The following is a 15,305-nucleotide window of genomic DNA, read 5'->3' on the forward strand; positions in this document are numbered from 1 at the left end:
GCTTTCATTTCAGATTCAGCTTTGAAGTTTGTTGTTCCTTTGAAAGCTGCTACAGTGGAGTTAGGAGGAACACTCAGCCTAATTTGTGAACTAAATCAGGCCTCAGGGGATGTTCTCTGGCAACATCAGGGCCGTGAAATTAAACCTGGAAACCGGCACTGTGTCAGAACAGATGGAGCTAAAAGGATCCTCACTGTAACAGCAGTCACTAAAGAAGATGAAGGGGAATACAGCTGTGTGTGTAAAAATGACAAGACCTCCGCTAAAGTAACTTCTAAAGGTAATTAAATCTGAAAATTTACATATACACTTGCAATCTTTACAACTGTGCCAAAATATTCGAACCATAAATGAGAACCTTGAATGGATTTTAGGGACATTTGTCAACCATAAAATACATAAGAGCATCCAATGTGTGTTTAAAGAGTTCTGTTTTTTGTGAATAAGACCAGAACAGAGTCTTGAACCTTAATATTTACTAGCATCAGCAGGTCTGTACCGTTCTTGCACCTCTTGTTATTTCATCGACTTAAATACACAGAAAGGTATTTAATTTTCACTTTTTTTTTTTTTGACAAACTTTGTATTTTTATAAATGGCACTGTAGAATCTATGTTTCTTATGTCATAATGTGTTTTTATAGTCAGTGTACACCTGTTAGTGAAAACACCTGATTGCATCTTAAAAACTGGCTTCATTCTTTTCAGCACCAAGACCCGTGAGGTTGACCACTAAACTGAACAACGTCGCCGCAATGGAGGGAAAGGATGCCATTTTTAAATGTGCAGTCACTCCGGCTGATGCCAATGTTCGGTGGTTCCACAACAATATGCCCATCACTGCTGGGCCCAAGTACAAACCTGAGCATGGAGGTGGAAGCTTTGCACTAACCATCACCTCAGTCACACAGAAAGATGCAGGAGAAGTTAGTGTTGATGCAGAAGGCAAAAGCTACAAAGCAACTCTTCAAGTTCAGCGTAAGCTTTGAAATGTTTTCTGCAATAGCGGTTATTTTTACTTTTGTTAATTTTCAATTTCCAAAAAATACAAAATATGTGTAAATCACCACATCTGCTTTTCCCAGGTGAACCTGTCTCTTTTAAGAAAAAGCTGGAAAATATGACAGTGGAAGAAGAGAATGAAGTAAAACTGGAAGTAGTGCTGAGTAAACCTTCAGATGAAGTCAAGTGGATGAAGAACAGTGTTGTTGTGCAGCCCGCAGGAAACATAGAGATCCGAGTGGAAGGAGCGAAGCAGGCTCTAATTTTCAAGAGAGTAACTTATTCTGACCGTGGGATATACTCCTGTGAGACTCTGGATGACAAGACTCAAGCAAAACTCACTGTTGAGAGTAAGAATAATCCCTAATAATGTTTTTGGAGAGACTAATACAAAATACCTTACAACCCTTGAACCACAATAACAGAATGTTTTTCCCTATTTTGTATATAGAGGATTGCTTAGCAAATTTTTTTTCTGATTGACAGAAATTTAGTTTTACAGTTTCAGCTGTTATGGTGGTGATTTATATTTAGTACACTAGTGCACTGTGCTTCTGACCTTACACAAAATCGCCTTCTCATTCTTCAATAATCTTATAATCAACTCAGGGGAAAGTGTTATAAAAGGACATATCATCTGTCATTCTGACTGAATTAGCAGGGCAGATGGATCAATTTAAAGAGAGTGGTGCTTGAAACATTCTTCTTTTGTCAACCATGATTGCTTCAAAGGAAACACCTGCTGTCATAACCATTTTGACGAACACTCTCTAGATTCAACTTTCGCCAACAATTCAGAAGCAGTTGAGTTATGAAGACAATATTTTAAGGCATGGTAAATGTAGTAAATACTCCAAAAGTGAGTGTGACCAGTCATTCAGAAATTTGCCCAGCAGTTTATATCTAGTATGTCAGAGTTAAAGCCAAAAATCATGAAAAATAAATCAAGACTCACTCTTTGCCTGTGCTTCAAATATCTTAGAGACTTTGTTTATCAAAGACATTTGACAAAAAGACCTAACAACACAAATGCAGAAAAGTTGATCAAAAACTGTTTCTATTCTTCAACTTTGTTCACTTTCTCACTGCATGATGATCACTAAATGCTGTTTTCCCCTTCAGTGAAGAAGATTCAGGTAATAAAAGCTCTAACAGAAACAAAAGCTCATGAAACGGAGACAGTGACTCTTGAAGTGGAGCTGAGTCAAGCTGATGTTGAAGGCTCATGGAGCAGAGATGGGGCCAAGTTAAAGTCAGGGACAAACTGCCGCATCACAACCGTGGGAAAAAAGCATATCCTGACGCTTTCCAATCTGAAGAGAGAGGATTCTGGGACTATTTCCTTTCAAGCAGAGGGAGTCCATACCTCAAGCAAACTGATTGTCACAGGTAAATTCTGATGATTATTTGTTCTAAGGGGGAATTGTCTGAACATTGCCATTTTTTGACTTAAATGTACTAATCATACAGAACCTCTTGCTATGATCTCCAAACCCATTATGGACATCAATGTTCCTGAGAAGGAAAAGGCAACATTTGAATGTGAAGTGTCTAGAAACAACGCAGAAGTTAAATGGTTCAAGGTGAAAAGTTACTTGTTCATCTATATAAGCAAAATAAAAATATACTATTCAAAAATAATATTAATAACATTTTGAAAACAACAATTCTGCAGGATGATGTTGAACTGAAGTCAACAAAGAACATTGCTATTCATTCCTTGGGCCGAAAGCGCACATTAGTTATCAACAAATGCACGCCTGAAGATGGAGGCACTTACATCTGTCACACAGCTGATGATAACACCTCTGCTAAGCTCACTGTGCAAGGTGATTAATTACCTACAAATGTATTAAACCAGTCAAAGTGGTTAAACCAATCAAAGTGTATTTTATTGTCCTAACAAAATACATTCTTAATTTGGTTTCTGTAGCCAGAGACATCAAGATTATTAAGAAGCTAGTAGATGTGGAAGCGGTGGAGAAGGAGAGTGCTTCGTTTATCTGTGAAATCTCCCATGATGACGTGGAGTACCAGTGGTTCAGAGGAAATGCTAAAATTAAAGCCAGCGAAAATGTCAAGATGAGACAAGAGGGTAAGGACTTTAAAAGGCTTGAAATGATTAGAACTTTTATGCTATTATTTGAAAATGTTTTATCCTCTTCCAGGCAGAACTTATATACTGCTGTTTAAATCTGTAACTCCTGAAGACATGGGTGAAATTACATTTACAGCTGAAAAAGCATCTTCAGCTGCAAAACTTAAAGTGAAAGGTAAGCATTTGTCTTTTGAATATCTATTAATTTTTCAAATGCTGAATGGAGAATGGCATGAAGTCAATAACCTTTCATAGTTTTGCAATTGGATTAATCGTATCCATTGGGTCAAAACCGTTAGAATGAATGCCATACCTATCTGCATATTGTAAGCGATACTTCCTCTAAATCTACACACTGACTACTGCAATTTTATTTTCATAATCTTATCTTACGCAACATACAATATTAAGATTAAATCTTCACATACGTACTAGATGTATATTAGTCTAAAAATAAGAAACGCATTGCATCATTCTGACTGCTTTTAATTTGATAGTATCGACTATCCGATTGCAAATTGCATTTGGGTTTTTATTCCTCATTGAGGCCTGATGGCACCCCAAATACATTTTATCAAGAATCAAACTTGTTTTTTTTTCTTTACATCAAGATTTTAGCCTGACATTTTGGCATAACTAGTTTTCTGATTTGATGTAGGCAATTGTGTGATTACCCAGTAATTTTGACTTTTTGCTGCCAATGATCACATTGCATATGCAAAATTTATTCAGTTTCTATGTAAATGGTGGGAAACAGTCAAAGTTACATTGAGCTGCATCAATTTGTGGATTTTATCTGGCATTTTTATGTAATAGCTTTGCTTTTGTGTTCCATTGCCATAATATCTACCTCTGCTTTCTCTGGCTTTGGCAGACTTATTGAGCAATGGCCTTCCTATCATGTGCTTTAGCGAGAGCTGTAATAAGACCTTTTGCACTGATAGGCCTTTTTTGAGACACAATTGCTAGTCTACAATCACGCCATGTTCATGTTACTATAGAACTGCCTGTCAAGTTTGTGAAGAAACTCAGGGATAAGATAGCGATGTATAAGCACCGTGCTCATCTTGAATGCCAAGTGTCACGTGCCAGTGCAAAAGTGAAGTGGTTCAAGAACAAGATGGAGATCAAAGCCAGCAAAAAGTATGAGATCAAAGGTGAAGATGTGTACCGAAAGCTCACCATCAATGATGTGGATTCTGGTGATGAAGACATGTATACCTGCGATGCTACAGATGACAAGACATCATGTAAAGTGCTTGTGGAAGGTAAAACAGAAGATGACAAAGAATACTTGTACTCTTAATGTTGTTATGAATAGATACACCCACAAAACAAGCCATCAGACTGAGTCAATGAGGCATAGATCTATTTATGAGTGTGAAATAATCTACTAATGGGATAAAACCTAGACATCTACCAATTTGTATTTTGTTTCTTCTTGTAACCAATCTCACCTACTAATTTATTGAGATCAATTAACTTTTTTATCCTGTAAACCAAATGAAACGTTTTAAATGCTACTCATATAACATCTATGTAATTTGTCTAAGTGATTTGGATCACAACAGAAAGTATTCATGGATTTAAGTGTAAGTGTCATTTATTACAAGAAATGGATTTGCCCCAAATATTTACATTTTTAATAGTTCTAGATTCATTATGATGACAGTAAAACATTGTCAATAGATCAAAGATTCAACGATATAAGAACTTGATAAGATAATTATTACCAAACCTTGCTCCTCAATAACGTGTAACTGGTTGCCAAGCATTGGCCCCTGGTGTCAACAAGACAATAGATAGCCCACTACACCTAGTCCCCAGCACCAGAGAAATCAAGGTGACGTTCCAGGTAAGGACTGGTCTTAAATTAGACATCTAAATTAGAGAAATTACAGTTCTGAGCCCTCTGATTTATGGTTTTGTTATGCAACTGTTGGAACACAAAATCCCACTTCATTGGAGGGAAAGAAGTTGGAGCTGGTGTGATGCAGAGTAATAAAATCTGGATAATGTACGTCTCTGCACACAGCATTTGATCTGGAGCCTCACCCCTGGAGAGATACTAGAAAGGATACCGTAACAAAACCTGGATGTGCTCCTAGGAGATTTTTATGCTGTTGTGGGTGATGATGGAATCACCTAGAGGTGCTTAATTGGAAGAAATTGCTTAGCTGTTCTGAATCCAAGTGGTATTTTAACACTATGTTTTAGCACAAGATATTCCGCATTGGGAATTGGTACTTATGGTCAAATGAAGATCATCTTAACTGATATCTGCCTGATAATGAATTGGATCAGGTGGTGAGGCAGGCTCCTGAACAGACCAAGGAAACCAAAACAAATGGTGAGATCTTTGAATTTACAGTTCATATTCCTATTGAGGGATCACACTTCTCAGTCTCCTTTGAAAATCTTACTTTAAGGATGCTCAGCGAACCTTACTTCAAGAGAAGCGTTAGGGTTTTTTTCCCTCTGCATCAGCAGACAAGTAGACCTTTCTGTAGTTCCCTAGGGCATCGTAGGAGTGGTTGTATAATCCTTATATAATCAAACTCTTCACAAATTTGAGTTTGATCCAAGTGTACATTGGGCTCCACCAGGGGAGCCTTTCCTTGTAAATCCTGTGGTATTCATAGAACCTCTGGATGTTCGTGTTACCATTTACGAATGATGAGGTTGTGGTGATATGTTCATTTCATGACCATTAGTGGGCACTGGAGTGGTTCACACCTGAACATTAGGTGGACGGATAAGAGTCAGCTCGTCTAACTCTAGGGACATGGTTCTAAATTGGGAAAAGGTGGACTGGTCCCTCCTGACCAGATATCTGTTGCAAATACAGGAGCTCAAGTATCTCAGTGACTTGTGATAGAAAAATGGGCTAAGGGATGAAAAGGAGAGTTCGGAGAAGAGCCCCCACTGTTTGGCAGTGAAATAATCCAATGGAAGTAGTTTGGGGATCTGGTCAGAATGCCCTTGGGGATCTCTTTTTTAGGGTTTTCAGACATGTCCCACTGCTAGGATAGCCTGAGAAAAATCCAGAATTTGTGTGGTGAACCTTCTGCCCTGGGAAAACCATTGAATCCCTCAATTTGAGCCATAGTATGCTGTCGGAGAGAGGGATGTCATGATTATGCCCTGGACCTGTTGGCCCCTTGATCCAATCTTAAATAAACAGAAAACAATAGGTAGTTTGATATCAAAATATAGTAAGAGAATGAGATGAAACAGTACTGTCTAGAAATGACTTCAAGTAGTTTCTAAAATAAATTACTACTCAAAAGATCAGCAAAATATCTGAGTGTGTAGAGAGACATACAGCCAGGTGACTTTTTAGATATGTGGTTATTGGACAAATGTCAGTAAATTAAATTTTGATCATTGTTTTTGTGCTAGTCAAATTACATAAATGGCCATTCTTGGGTCATATAACTAATAAAATATTCTACAAATATCTGTTGTCTTGAGAATAATGGATGCAATTTGCAGTTTCTTACTTTGATCTTTTTGTGATTCTTACAGAACAGTCTATCAGTATTGTCCGGGAACTCAGTTCAGTCGAGGTGACGGAACCCTTTGCAGCTGTTTTTGAAGTTGAAGTCAGTATGGAATTAGTGAAACCTCCAATTTGGACTTTGAATGGAGTTCCTGTGCAGGAGGGTGTTGATGTTGAGATGGAGAAAGAAGGCACCATGCATCGTCTCACTTTTAAAAAAACCAAAGCATCAATGACTGGACCAGTTCAATTCACTGCAGGGAAAAGCAAATCTCTTGCTCAGCTTACAGTCAAAGGTGAATACTTTTTTTCAGGCTCACACAACAATTGGGTATATTTTGGGTATATTTTCTGTTTTAATACTGTTGTTATATACTTTTCTGTATGTTTAGAGCGCCCACTTGAGATCACTGAGCATATCAAAGATATAAAGGCAAATGAAAAAAGCTCTGCTGCACTTGCTTGCACATTTTCTGCCACACCTAAAGAAGTGAAGTGGTTCAAAGGTCAGGTTCTTCTGGCAGCATCAGATAAATACAACATAAGACAAGATGCTGCGAGGGCTCAACTTACTGTTCAAAAGCTGACTGAAGAAGACAGTGGGGAGTACCGCTGTCAGTCAGGTCCTGCTGAAACCAAAGGGACTCTAACTGTTGAAGGTATGATTTATAGTTCATGGAAAACTGCATACTCACATAACTTATATTGATATTAAAACTACTTTCTTGTTTTAACTTCTCAGTCCGAGAAATAAAGATCACCAAGCATCTAGCTGACACAGAGGTTGATGAAGACAGCGATGCAATGTTCACATGTGAGATCAACTACACTGATGAAGATGCACAGTGGCTTCTTAATGAGAAGGTCCTGTTCACCAATGAGGTGAACACCATCACACATGAGGGTAAGGTCCACAAGCTCAGGCTGAAGAACTTAGCGCCTCAGGATGGGGGAACTATCACCTTTCAAGTACGCAAAGTGAAAGAATCTGTCACACTGAAGGTTAAAGGTAAGCAATGCCATTCGCTGTCTTTTAATAACTGGCCTCAAACTTCCTGGTTACCTAAATTAATTTACTGCTCAAAAACATATAATTGCAGTGCCTTGCAAAAGTACTCAAAGTATTTTGGAACTTTATAAAATTTTGTCACTTGCAACCACATACAGTATGTCTATATATTTTCTTGGGATTTTATGTGATAGAACAACAAAAGTATTTTTGTAGTTTACTCTAGTATTCCTAAATAAATGCCAGTTTAACAAATTGCCCACAGAGGTAAATATACCGATGTGTAATATAAACTCAGCATATACGTAGATGCTAGTGTTTGGACTTCATCTTCATATAGTGTATAGAAATAAATGTAGCTGTTAATTTCTCCCACCTTTCTTAACCTGCAGAAAAAAGAGCTGTGTTCCTCAAGTCACTAGACGATGTCACAGGAGAGGAGAAAGGCATGATAACTTTGACATGTGAAGCAAACAAGCCAAGAGTTTCTCCTATATGGAGAAAAGAGGATAAAGTGTTAAAAGCTGGACCAAAATATGAGCTCCTTCACACGGGCAAGTCTTTGGGATTGATTGTTAAGGATGTGACCAAGGAAGATGCTGGAGAATACAGTTGTGATCTTGGCACAGAAGTCACAAAGGCAAAGGTCACTGTAAGAGGTGAGTACCCTTTTAGGTAAGCAATTTAGAGTTAAAGTGAAGGGGAAAAAAAAATAAAACTCTTTCTTTCCTATCCTAGAAATTGGTATCGGTATCACAAAAAAACTGAAATCTGTTGTGGTGAATGAAGGAGACACATGCAGCTTTGAGTGCATTCTGTCACGCGAGAGCATTGATGACTGCTTGTGGTCTGCTAATGGCAAAGCCATTAAAAATGGAGGTCGCTTTAAGATCTCCAGTCAGGGGCGGAAGTACACTCTGACCCTAAAGGATGTGACCCCTGCTGATGCTGGTGAGGTGGTCTTCAGCATTAAAGACCTGAGCTCCAAAGCAACACTAAAAGTTGAAGGTAAGTCAACTCATAAATTTTGAATGTATTAGAATAGTTCTCACATAGCTTATCTCCGTCTCTGTTCAATTGCTATTCAGAATTGGTGATTAAAATAGAGGCATACATACCAAAATAAGTCATCTAAACATTGTGTTTCTATGGCACAGGAAAAGCTTCATCTCTATCAAATGGGCTTCAGAATGTTTCTGTTGTGTGTGGCGAAGACGCTGTTTTTGCCTGTGAGGTTACACAGGCTAGTTTTACTGTAAAGTGGGCCAAAGATGGAAAAGCCATCAGAACAAGCAAGAAGTATGAGATCAGTCAACAGGAGAAGCTCATGAAGCTGACCATTCACACTGTGTCTGCTGAAGATTCTGGGGAGTACAGCTGTGAAGTTGTTGGAGGTGCAACAACAAGAGCCAAACTGGAAATTAAGGGTAAGGATGAAATGTATACACTTTATGACCTATCTTTTTACATATGTAGTCACAGCTGGCCAACTTACTATTTATTTATTTATTCCAAACTGGAAATAAAACCTATCCTCCTTATATGTTATCTGAATATTCAAAAGAAGAAATATTCACAATAAACCACTTTCAGTAGCAGTTTAATATCAAACTGTAATATAAAAATAACAAAAATAATTAAACATTTCAAGTTCAGATTCTCCTTTTTTTCTTCCTGAGTATTTCTTTCTGTGAACTCGTAGAGATTTGTACATTACCTTTAGACACACACACGTTTTACATTTAATTTATTAAGAATATCCAGTACATTCACTTTAACACATTGCTGCTAAACATTATAGTCCGACATGAGATCAGACAATTTTCTTTCTTTTTCCAGCCATATATTGAACATTGGTGTTCCGCAAAAATATATAACAAGCCAATGGGATGATTGTTACTCTCTAAACTGTAGCAATTTTACTTTTACCAGAACCGATCCATAAATTCACCAAAGTGCTTGAGGACATCCAAGCAGATGAGCAGACCTCTGTGACCTTGCGTTGCGAAACGGAACAAACTCCATCCGCGGTGACGTGGCTGAAAGGCCACACAGAGCTCAGGGCTGAAGGTCAATACGAGATGTCCCAGAAGGAGAAGGTCCTAACTCTCATCATTAAACACCTGGAGGAGAAGGATACTGACATCTACACATGTGACGTGGGCACTGCTAAAAGCATGGCAAAGGTGACTGTGAAAGGTGAGAAATTAGGACTATATAAGGAACTGAAAACTTCACTTTCAATTCCACCCCAACCTGACTTAACACAAAAATTGAATGTCATTCCCTCTTAATTCACATTGGATGACTCATAAGCTATATTGAGTTTTATTATTTTGTTCTCCAACTAAAACATTAATTAATCTCAAACCTGCTGCCTCCAATATCCAGTGGAGGAAATGACCAGAACATTTTATACCAAGAGAAAAACATGACTCAGGTGTACCCTTTGTATACTTAAAATTTTGAATTTAGTGATGAAGAGGAGGGAGATTCTCCTTGTTTTTGTGGAGACCAGACAACTTTTGCTAATCTAAAAATGGGGTATGAAATCATATCTTCATTATCAGAGGTAGTCAAAAAACACCAAAGCTTTGAAGTTTTCTTATTATTTGTGTCAAATTTTGCTGTTATATAAAACCCACTTGTGCAGCATTGCCATCGACATTTGTGAAAAAGTTGGAGAGCCAGGAGGCTGAGGAAGGAGCCAGTGTTACTTTGCATTGTGAGCTCTCCAGACCTGGTGTCTCCGTGGAGTGGAAGAAAGGAACACAGATTCTGAAGTCTGGAGAGAAGTACCAGATGAAGCAGAAGGCCTCTGTGAATGAACTCATTATTAACAAATTGGTGCCAGAAGACAGTGGAGATTACAGCTGTTTGTCTGGAGACCAGAAGACCACAGCCAACCTCAAGATCAAGGGTAGGAGAAGGATTTTTTGAGTTTCTTTCAACGAGTTTTTGTGTGTTTGTGGTTTTTGTTGTAGCTCTTGTCTGTAATTGATGTGTGAAACAGTCCGTATTAGACCTATTTGTTCAGTATAGGTGTATTTTGTGCTTTTTCGTGTACTATTTGTTGTAGCAAGAATACCATTGACTATGTTACAACTAATGACCATGCAGCCCAAAAAGTGATCTTCAAACAGAAGTTGGAGAACCAGGAAGCTGAGGAAGGAGCCAGTGTTACTTTACATTGTGAGCTTTCCAAACCTGGAGTCTCCGTCCAATGGAAGAAGGGAACACAGGTCCTGAAGTCTGGAGAGAAGTACCAGATGAAGCAGAATGCCTCTGTGAATGAACTCATTATAAGCAAGGTGGTGCCAGAAGACAGTGCAGACTACAGCTGTGTCTGTGGAGACCAAAAGACCACAGCCAACCTCAAGATCAAGGGTAGGAGGAAGATTCATAGTTAGTTTATTACAACAAGGTTTTTTTGAGTGTGTATTTCTTTCATGTATGTATTTAAGGCTGTTTGTTGGAGTTGCCATCAATGTGGGTAAACTGTCAGTGTAAGCCCTGGTTGTTCAGCTTTCTTGTGATTTGTGCTTGTTTATGTGAAATTTGCTGTGACATACCATTGATTGTGTAATAACTAATGACCACACAGCCCGACCGGTGACCTTCAAACAGAAGTTGGAGAGCCAAGAGGCTGAGGAAGGAGCCAGTGTTACTTTGCGTTGTGAGCTCTCCAAACCTGGAGTCCCTGTGGAGTGGAAGAAGGGATCACAGGTCCTGAAGTCTGGAGAGAAGTACCAGATGAAGCAGAAGGCTTCTGTGAATGAACTTGTTATTAGCAAACTATTGCCAGAAGACAGTGGTGACTACAGCTGTGTGTGTACAGACCAGAAGACCTCAGCCAGCCTCAAAATCAAGGGTAGGAGGAGGATTTATTGTCAGTTGATTTCAACTGTTATTACTTTTTCGATTGATTTTTTTGATGTATGTATTTAATGTTGTGTGTTATACATCTTGTCTGTCATCAAAGTGTGCAAACTGTCAGACTAAGGCATGGTTGTTCAGCTTTGTTTTGAATTGTGCTTGTTTATTTGCTGTGACAATTGTGCTTGTCACAGCAAATTATGTAAAATTTGCAAATTATGTAAAATTTGCTGTGGCATGCTATTGATTGTGTAACAACTAATAACCATGCAGCAGAACCAGCGATCTTTAAACAGAAGTTGGAGAGCCAGGAGGCTGAAGAGGGAACCGCTGTTACTTTACGCTGTGAGCTCTCTAAAACTGGAATCCATGTGGAGTGGAAAAAGGGAACACAGGTCCTGAAGTCTGGAGAGAAGTACCAGATGAAACAGAAGGCCTCTGTGAATGAACTCATTATTAGCAAAGTGGTACAAGAAGACAGTGGAGACTACAGCTGTGTCTGTGGAGACCAAAAGACCACAGCCACCCTAAAGATCAAGGGTAGGAGGAGGATTTATTATCAGTTTTATTACAACTAGTTATTTTGAGTGTCTTTTTCTTTTATATATGAGTTTAAGGCTGTTTGTTGGAGTTGCCATCAACATGGGCAAACTGTCAGTGTAATCCCTGGTTGTTCAGCTTTCTTGTGATTTGTGCTTGTTTATGTGAAATTTGCTGTGACATACCATTGATTGTGTAATAACTAATGACCACACAGCCCGACCGGTGACCTTCAAACAGAAGTTGGAGAGCCAAGAGGCTGAGGAAGGAGCCAGTGTTACTTTGCGTTGTGAGCTCTCCAAACCTGGAGTCCCTGTGGAGTGGAAGAAGGGATCACAGGTCCTGAAGTCTGGAGAGAAGTACCAGATGAAGCAGAAGGCTTCTGTGAATGAACTTGTTATTAGCAAACTATTGCCAGAAGACAGTGGTGACTACAGCTGTGTGTGTACAGACCAGAAGACCTCAGCCAGCCTCAAAATCAAGGGTAGGAGGAGGATTTATCATTAGTTTTATTACAACTAGTTATTTTGAGTGTCTTTTTCTTTTATATATGTGTTTAAGGTTATTGGTTGGAGTTCCTGTCTGTCATCAAAGTGTGTTAACTGTTAATGTTAGTCCTGGGTGTTCAGCTGAGTTGTACTGTATGCCTGTTTATGTTCTATTTGTTGTGGTATATCATTTGACAAAATACCAACTAATAACCATGCAGCCCAACCAGTGACCTTCAAACAGAAGTTGGAGAGTCGAGAGGCTGAAGAGGGAGCCAGTGTTACTTTGCGTTGTGAACTCTCCAAACCTGGAGTTTCTGTGGAGTGGAAGAAGGGATCACAGGCTCTGAAGTCTGGAGAGAAGTACCAGATAAAGCAGAAGGCCTCTGTGAATGAACTCATTATTAACAAATTGGTGCCAGAAGACAGTGGAGATTACAGCTGTTTGTGTGGAGACCAGAAGACCACAGCCAACCTAAAGATCAAGGGTAGGAAGAGGATTTATTTGAAACCTAACTAAGCAAATGTATTTGTTTGCCATATGCAAAACTGAAGTTTCATTGATAGACCGATTTTTTGTATGAAATTTATAGTGTCAGTGTTTAGAATCTGCTCTGTAGTTTTTTTTAATTTGTTAAGTTGCTCTTATGTTTGGTTGTGTTGTTTATTTTTGTGTGCTTGCCTTATGTTCCTCTTGTGTGTGGCTGACATGTCAAATTCTTGAGTTTTTTGTCACATAATGTGTTTTACTGTGGTGAACTGACCATTGTGACAATTTGTATGATCTTGTTTTGACTAAAACATTGTGCAACACTTGTATGGCATTACAATTCTGGAGTTAATTCCGCAAATTAACAAAGTATTTTTCTTCTTTCTGTTATTTGCTGTTGGTATATTTCCAAACTTATCACTTGTTTTTTTTTGTTTGTTTTTTTTTTTTATTCTGTGCAATTAAGCTGGTACAACTGGTGCTCAGTTATTTTGTTTGCCTGTCATTTTTGAATGTTTCCTTCTATTGTTTTGTGTTTAGTTCATGAATTCATATGAATAATCTGATATGTTACGGCACACTGACTGCATTATTTTCTTTCAGCTGTGAAGCTGTCTCCGCCTCCTTCTGCTGCTAAACCAGAACCCAAAACTCAGGAGACCAAAGAAAAAATTGAAGGTAGGTAAGAAAATATGGTTGGGTGATTCTGAGTTGTATGTTTTGTTCAGTTGAATAATTGTGTCTTTGTTGTTGAGTCTTCCTTTAAATTGTATTTTTGACTTGCCTGTACTGTCTATAATAGATGTAAGCTCAAATTAAATGTATACAAAGTGTATATTCCTGTATAGTCAATTTCTTTTAGTTTAAATTTGAAGTTATTGTGCTGCTTTCTGAGTTAAGTGCTCTGATAAAAGCAGACTGAGGATAAAGCATCTAAATTTCAGCCTTGCAGGCTAATATGTTTTACAATCTCAGAGTATGGCTGTTTTTGTTGTATGATTCTGTTATTTTGTTTTAGTAAAGTGTTGTTTGTTGGAAAGCAAAAGTTTAAAGAACTTATAGTGTGACTATTTGTGTTGCACTTGCATTGCAGTCAAGGTGAGTGAAGTTAAAAGCATTGAACAGAAGAAGCAGGAGATAAATGAAACTGTAGAAGGTAACATTCTTAAGATTTTCACCTTTGTTTGTTGACTTGAGAAATGTTCTACATGTTCAAATTAAAACGTGTTGCTTTGTAACTTGGCTGTTTCACATGATGTCTCATTTCCAGGCTACATATGCTTTTTGAATTGCTCACTTTCAAATACCTAGCGTGTATTTATTTCATGTTTTCAGCTCACAGATCCACAGGTTTCTGCACTCTCAAGGTTGCTTTGTTTCTTGCACGGAGGCTGACTGTTGATATGAAATAGTATTTGCATCTATCGGCCATGTTTCTCCAATGACCAGACTTGAGTGCTTCATGCAGCTTGTGTATTTTTATATAAAAATTACAATTGTGCCTAATTATTGTAGCTGTGAACCTGCCGTCTACTGGTGAAGCCCCTACACCACAACTACTGAAAGAGAAAAATCAGAGAAGCTCAAGAGAATTTGATATGGAACATGAAGGTAATATGACTAGCTTGTTCGTATATGTTGGATACTGTGAGAGTCTTTGTTGAAAAATATTTTTGGTGTAAATAAGATGTTTAAAATTTGTCCAAAGGTGGAAAACATATAATTGTTGTTCAATTTAGTCTCAGAGAAAAGGTGTTGTTTTCTTCTTTAGTGTTTGTATTTCATCAGTATTTTACTGTTTTGTTTCAATTCTATGTCCAATTTGTAGTGCTGCATGGCATGCTGGCAATACTGTCTGCTTTTTGCAGTCATTTGAATTTGGTATGAATTTTGCTTTCCAATTTGAATTTGAATTTGGTAGATTCGAAAGAGGAGCCTATGATATTTTAACATATATTTATTAGCTTTCCCTTTTCCTAGAGATTTTGTACACTTTACAGTCTGCATTAAACAAAAGAACATCTGTGTTTAGGGCAGAGTTGTAAGCTAGTAACATTAAACTGTGCATTGTTATTGACTGTGTCTGCTCTCCTGGCTCCATGCTGGTGTTGTATTTGGTTCAGTAAACTCATCTCTGTAAGATTGTGAGATTATTGTTCTGCTTAGTTCTAGGCGAGAAGACTGTTAAACAAGCTGCTCAGAGTGACGAGACCAAAATCCAGGCACAAGGTAGCTCCTGACTCATGTTTCCACATCAAACTTTGGTGCTACATTTATGTCAGTTTGTTTTTGAGTTATTTG

General features: G+C 38.2%; 1 protein-coding gene across 17 annotated transcripts in view; it reads left to right on the forward strand.

Moving 5' to 3' along the window:
• The window catches only part of obscn (obscurin, cytoskeletal calmodulin and titin-interacting RhoGEF), a 57,273-nt gene that overhangs the window by 14,841 nt on the left and 27,127 nt on the right, over positions 1–15,305 (forward strand). For 8 of the 17 annotated variants that reach the window (XM_023336060.1, XM_023336061.1, XM_023336066.1 and 5 more), the window contains exons 18-43: positions 14–280; positions 708–977; positions 1,085–1,351; positions 2,124–2,390; positions 2,472–2,584; positions 2,677–2,830; positions 2,935–3,096; positions 3,170–3,274; positions 4,101–4,367; positions 6,628–6,897; positions 6,994–7,260; positions 7,344–7,610; positions 8,003–8,269; positions 8,349–8,618; positions 8,768–9,037; positions 9,543–9,809; positions 10,264–10,530; positions 10,731–10,997; positions 11,215–11,481; positions 11,760–12,026; positions 12,244–12,510; positions 12,736–13,002; positions 13,608–13,682; positions 14,098–14,160; positions 14,520–14,615; positions 15,171–15,233. In XM_023336060.1, the coding sequence (XP_023191828.1) occupies positions 14–280; positions 708–977; positions 1,085–1,351; positions 2,124–2,390; positions 2,472–2,584; positions 2,677–2,830; positions 2,935–3,096; positions 3,170–3,274; positions 4,101–4,367; positions 6,628–6,897; positions 6,994–7,260; positions 7,344–7,610; positions 8,003–8,269; positions 8,349–8,618; positions 8,768–9,037; positions 9,543–9,809; positions 10,264–10,530; positions 10,731–10,997; positions 11,215–11,481; positions 11,760–12,026; positions 12,244–12,510; positions 12,736–13,002; positions 13,608–13,682; positions 14,098–14,160; positions 14,520–14,615; positions 15,171–15,233 (5,649 nt within the window). The remainder of the gene's footprint in view (positions 1–13; positions 281–707; positions 978–1,084; positions 1,352–2,123; positions 2,391–2,471; positions 2,585–2,676; positions 2,831–2,934; positions 3,097–3,169; positions 3,275–4,100; positions 4,368–6,627; positions 6,898–6,993; positions 7,261–7,343; positions 7,611–8,002; positions 8,270–8,348; positions 8,619–8,767; positions 9,038–9,542; positions 9,810–10,263; positions 10,531–10,730; positions 10,998–11,214; positions 11,482–11,759; positions 12,027–12,243; positions 12,511–12,735; positions 13,003–13,607; positions 13,683–14,097; positions 14,161–14,519; positions 14,616–15,170; positions 15,234–15,305) is intronic. The other 9 variants (XM_023336062.1, XM_023336067.1, XM_023336065.1 and 6 more) reach the window with 9 other exon arrangements.

The sequence above is a fragment of the Xiphophorus maculatus genome, chromosome 6, assembly GCF_002775205.1.
Source record: "Xiphophorus maculatus strain JP 163 A chromosome 6, X_maculatus-5.0-male, whole genome shotgun sequence".
NCBI classification, from domain to species: Eukaryota; Metazoa; Chordata; class Actinopteri; order Cyprinodontiformes; family Poeciliidae; genus Xiphophorus; species Xiphophorus maculatus.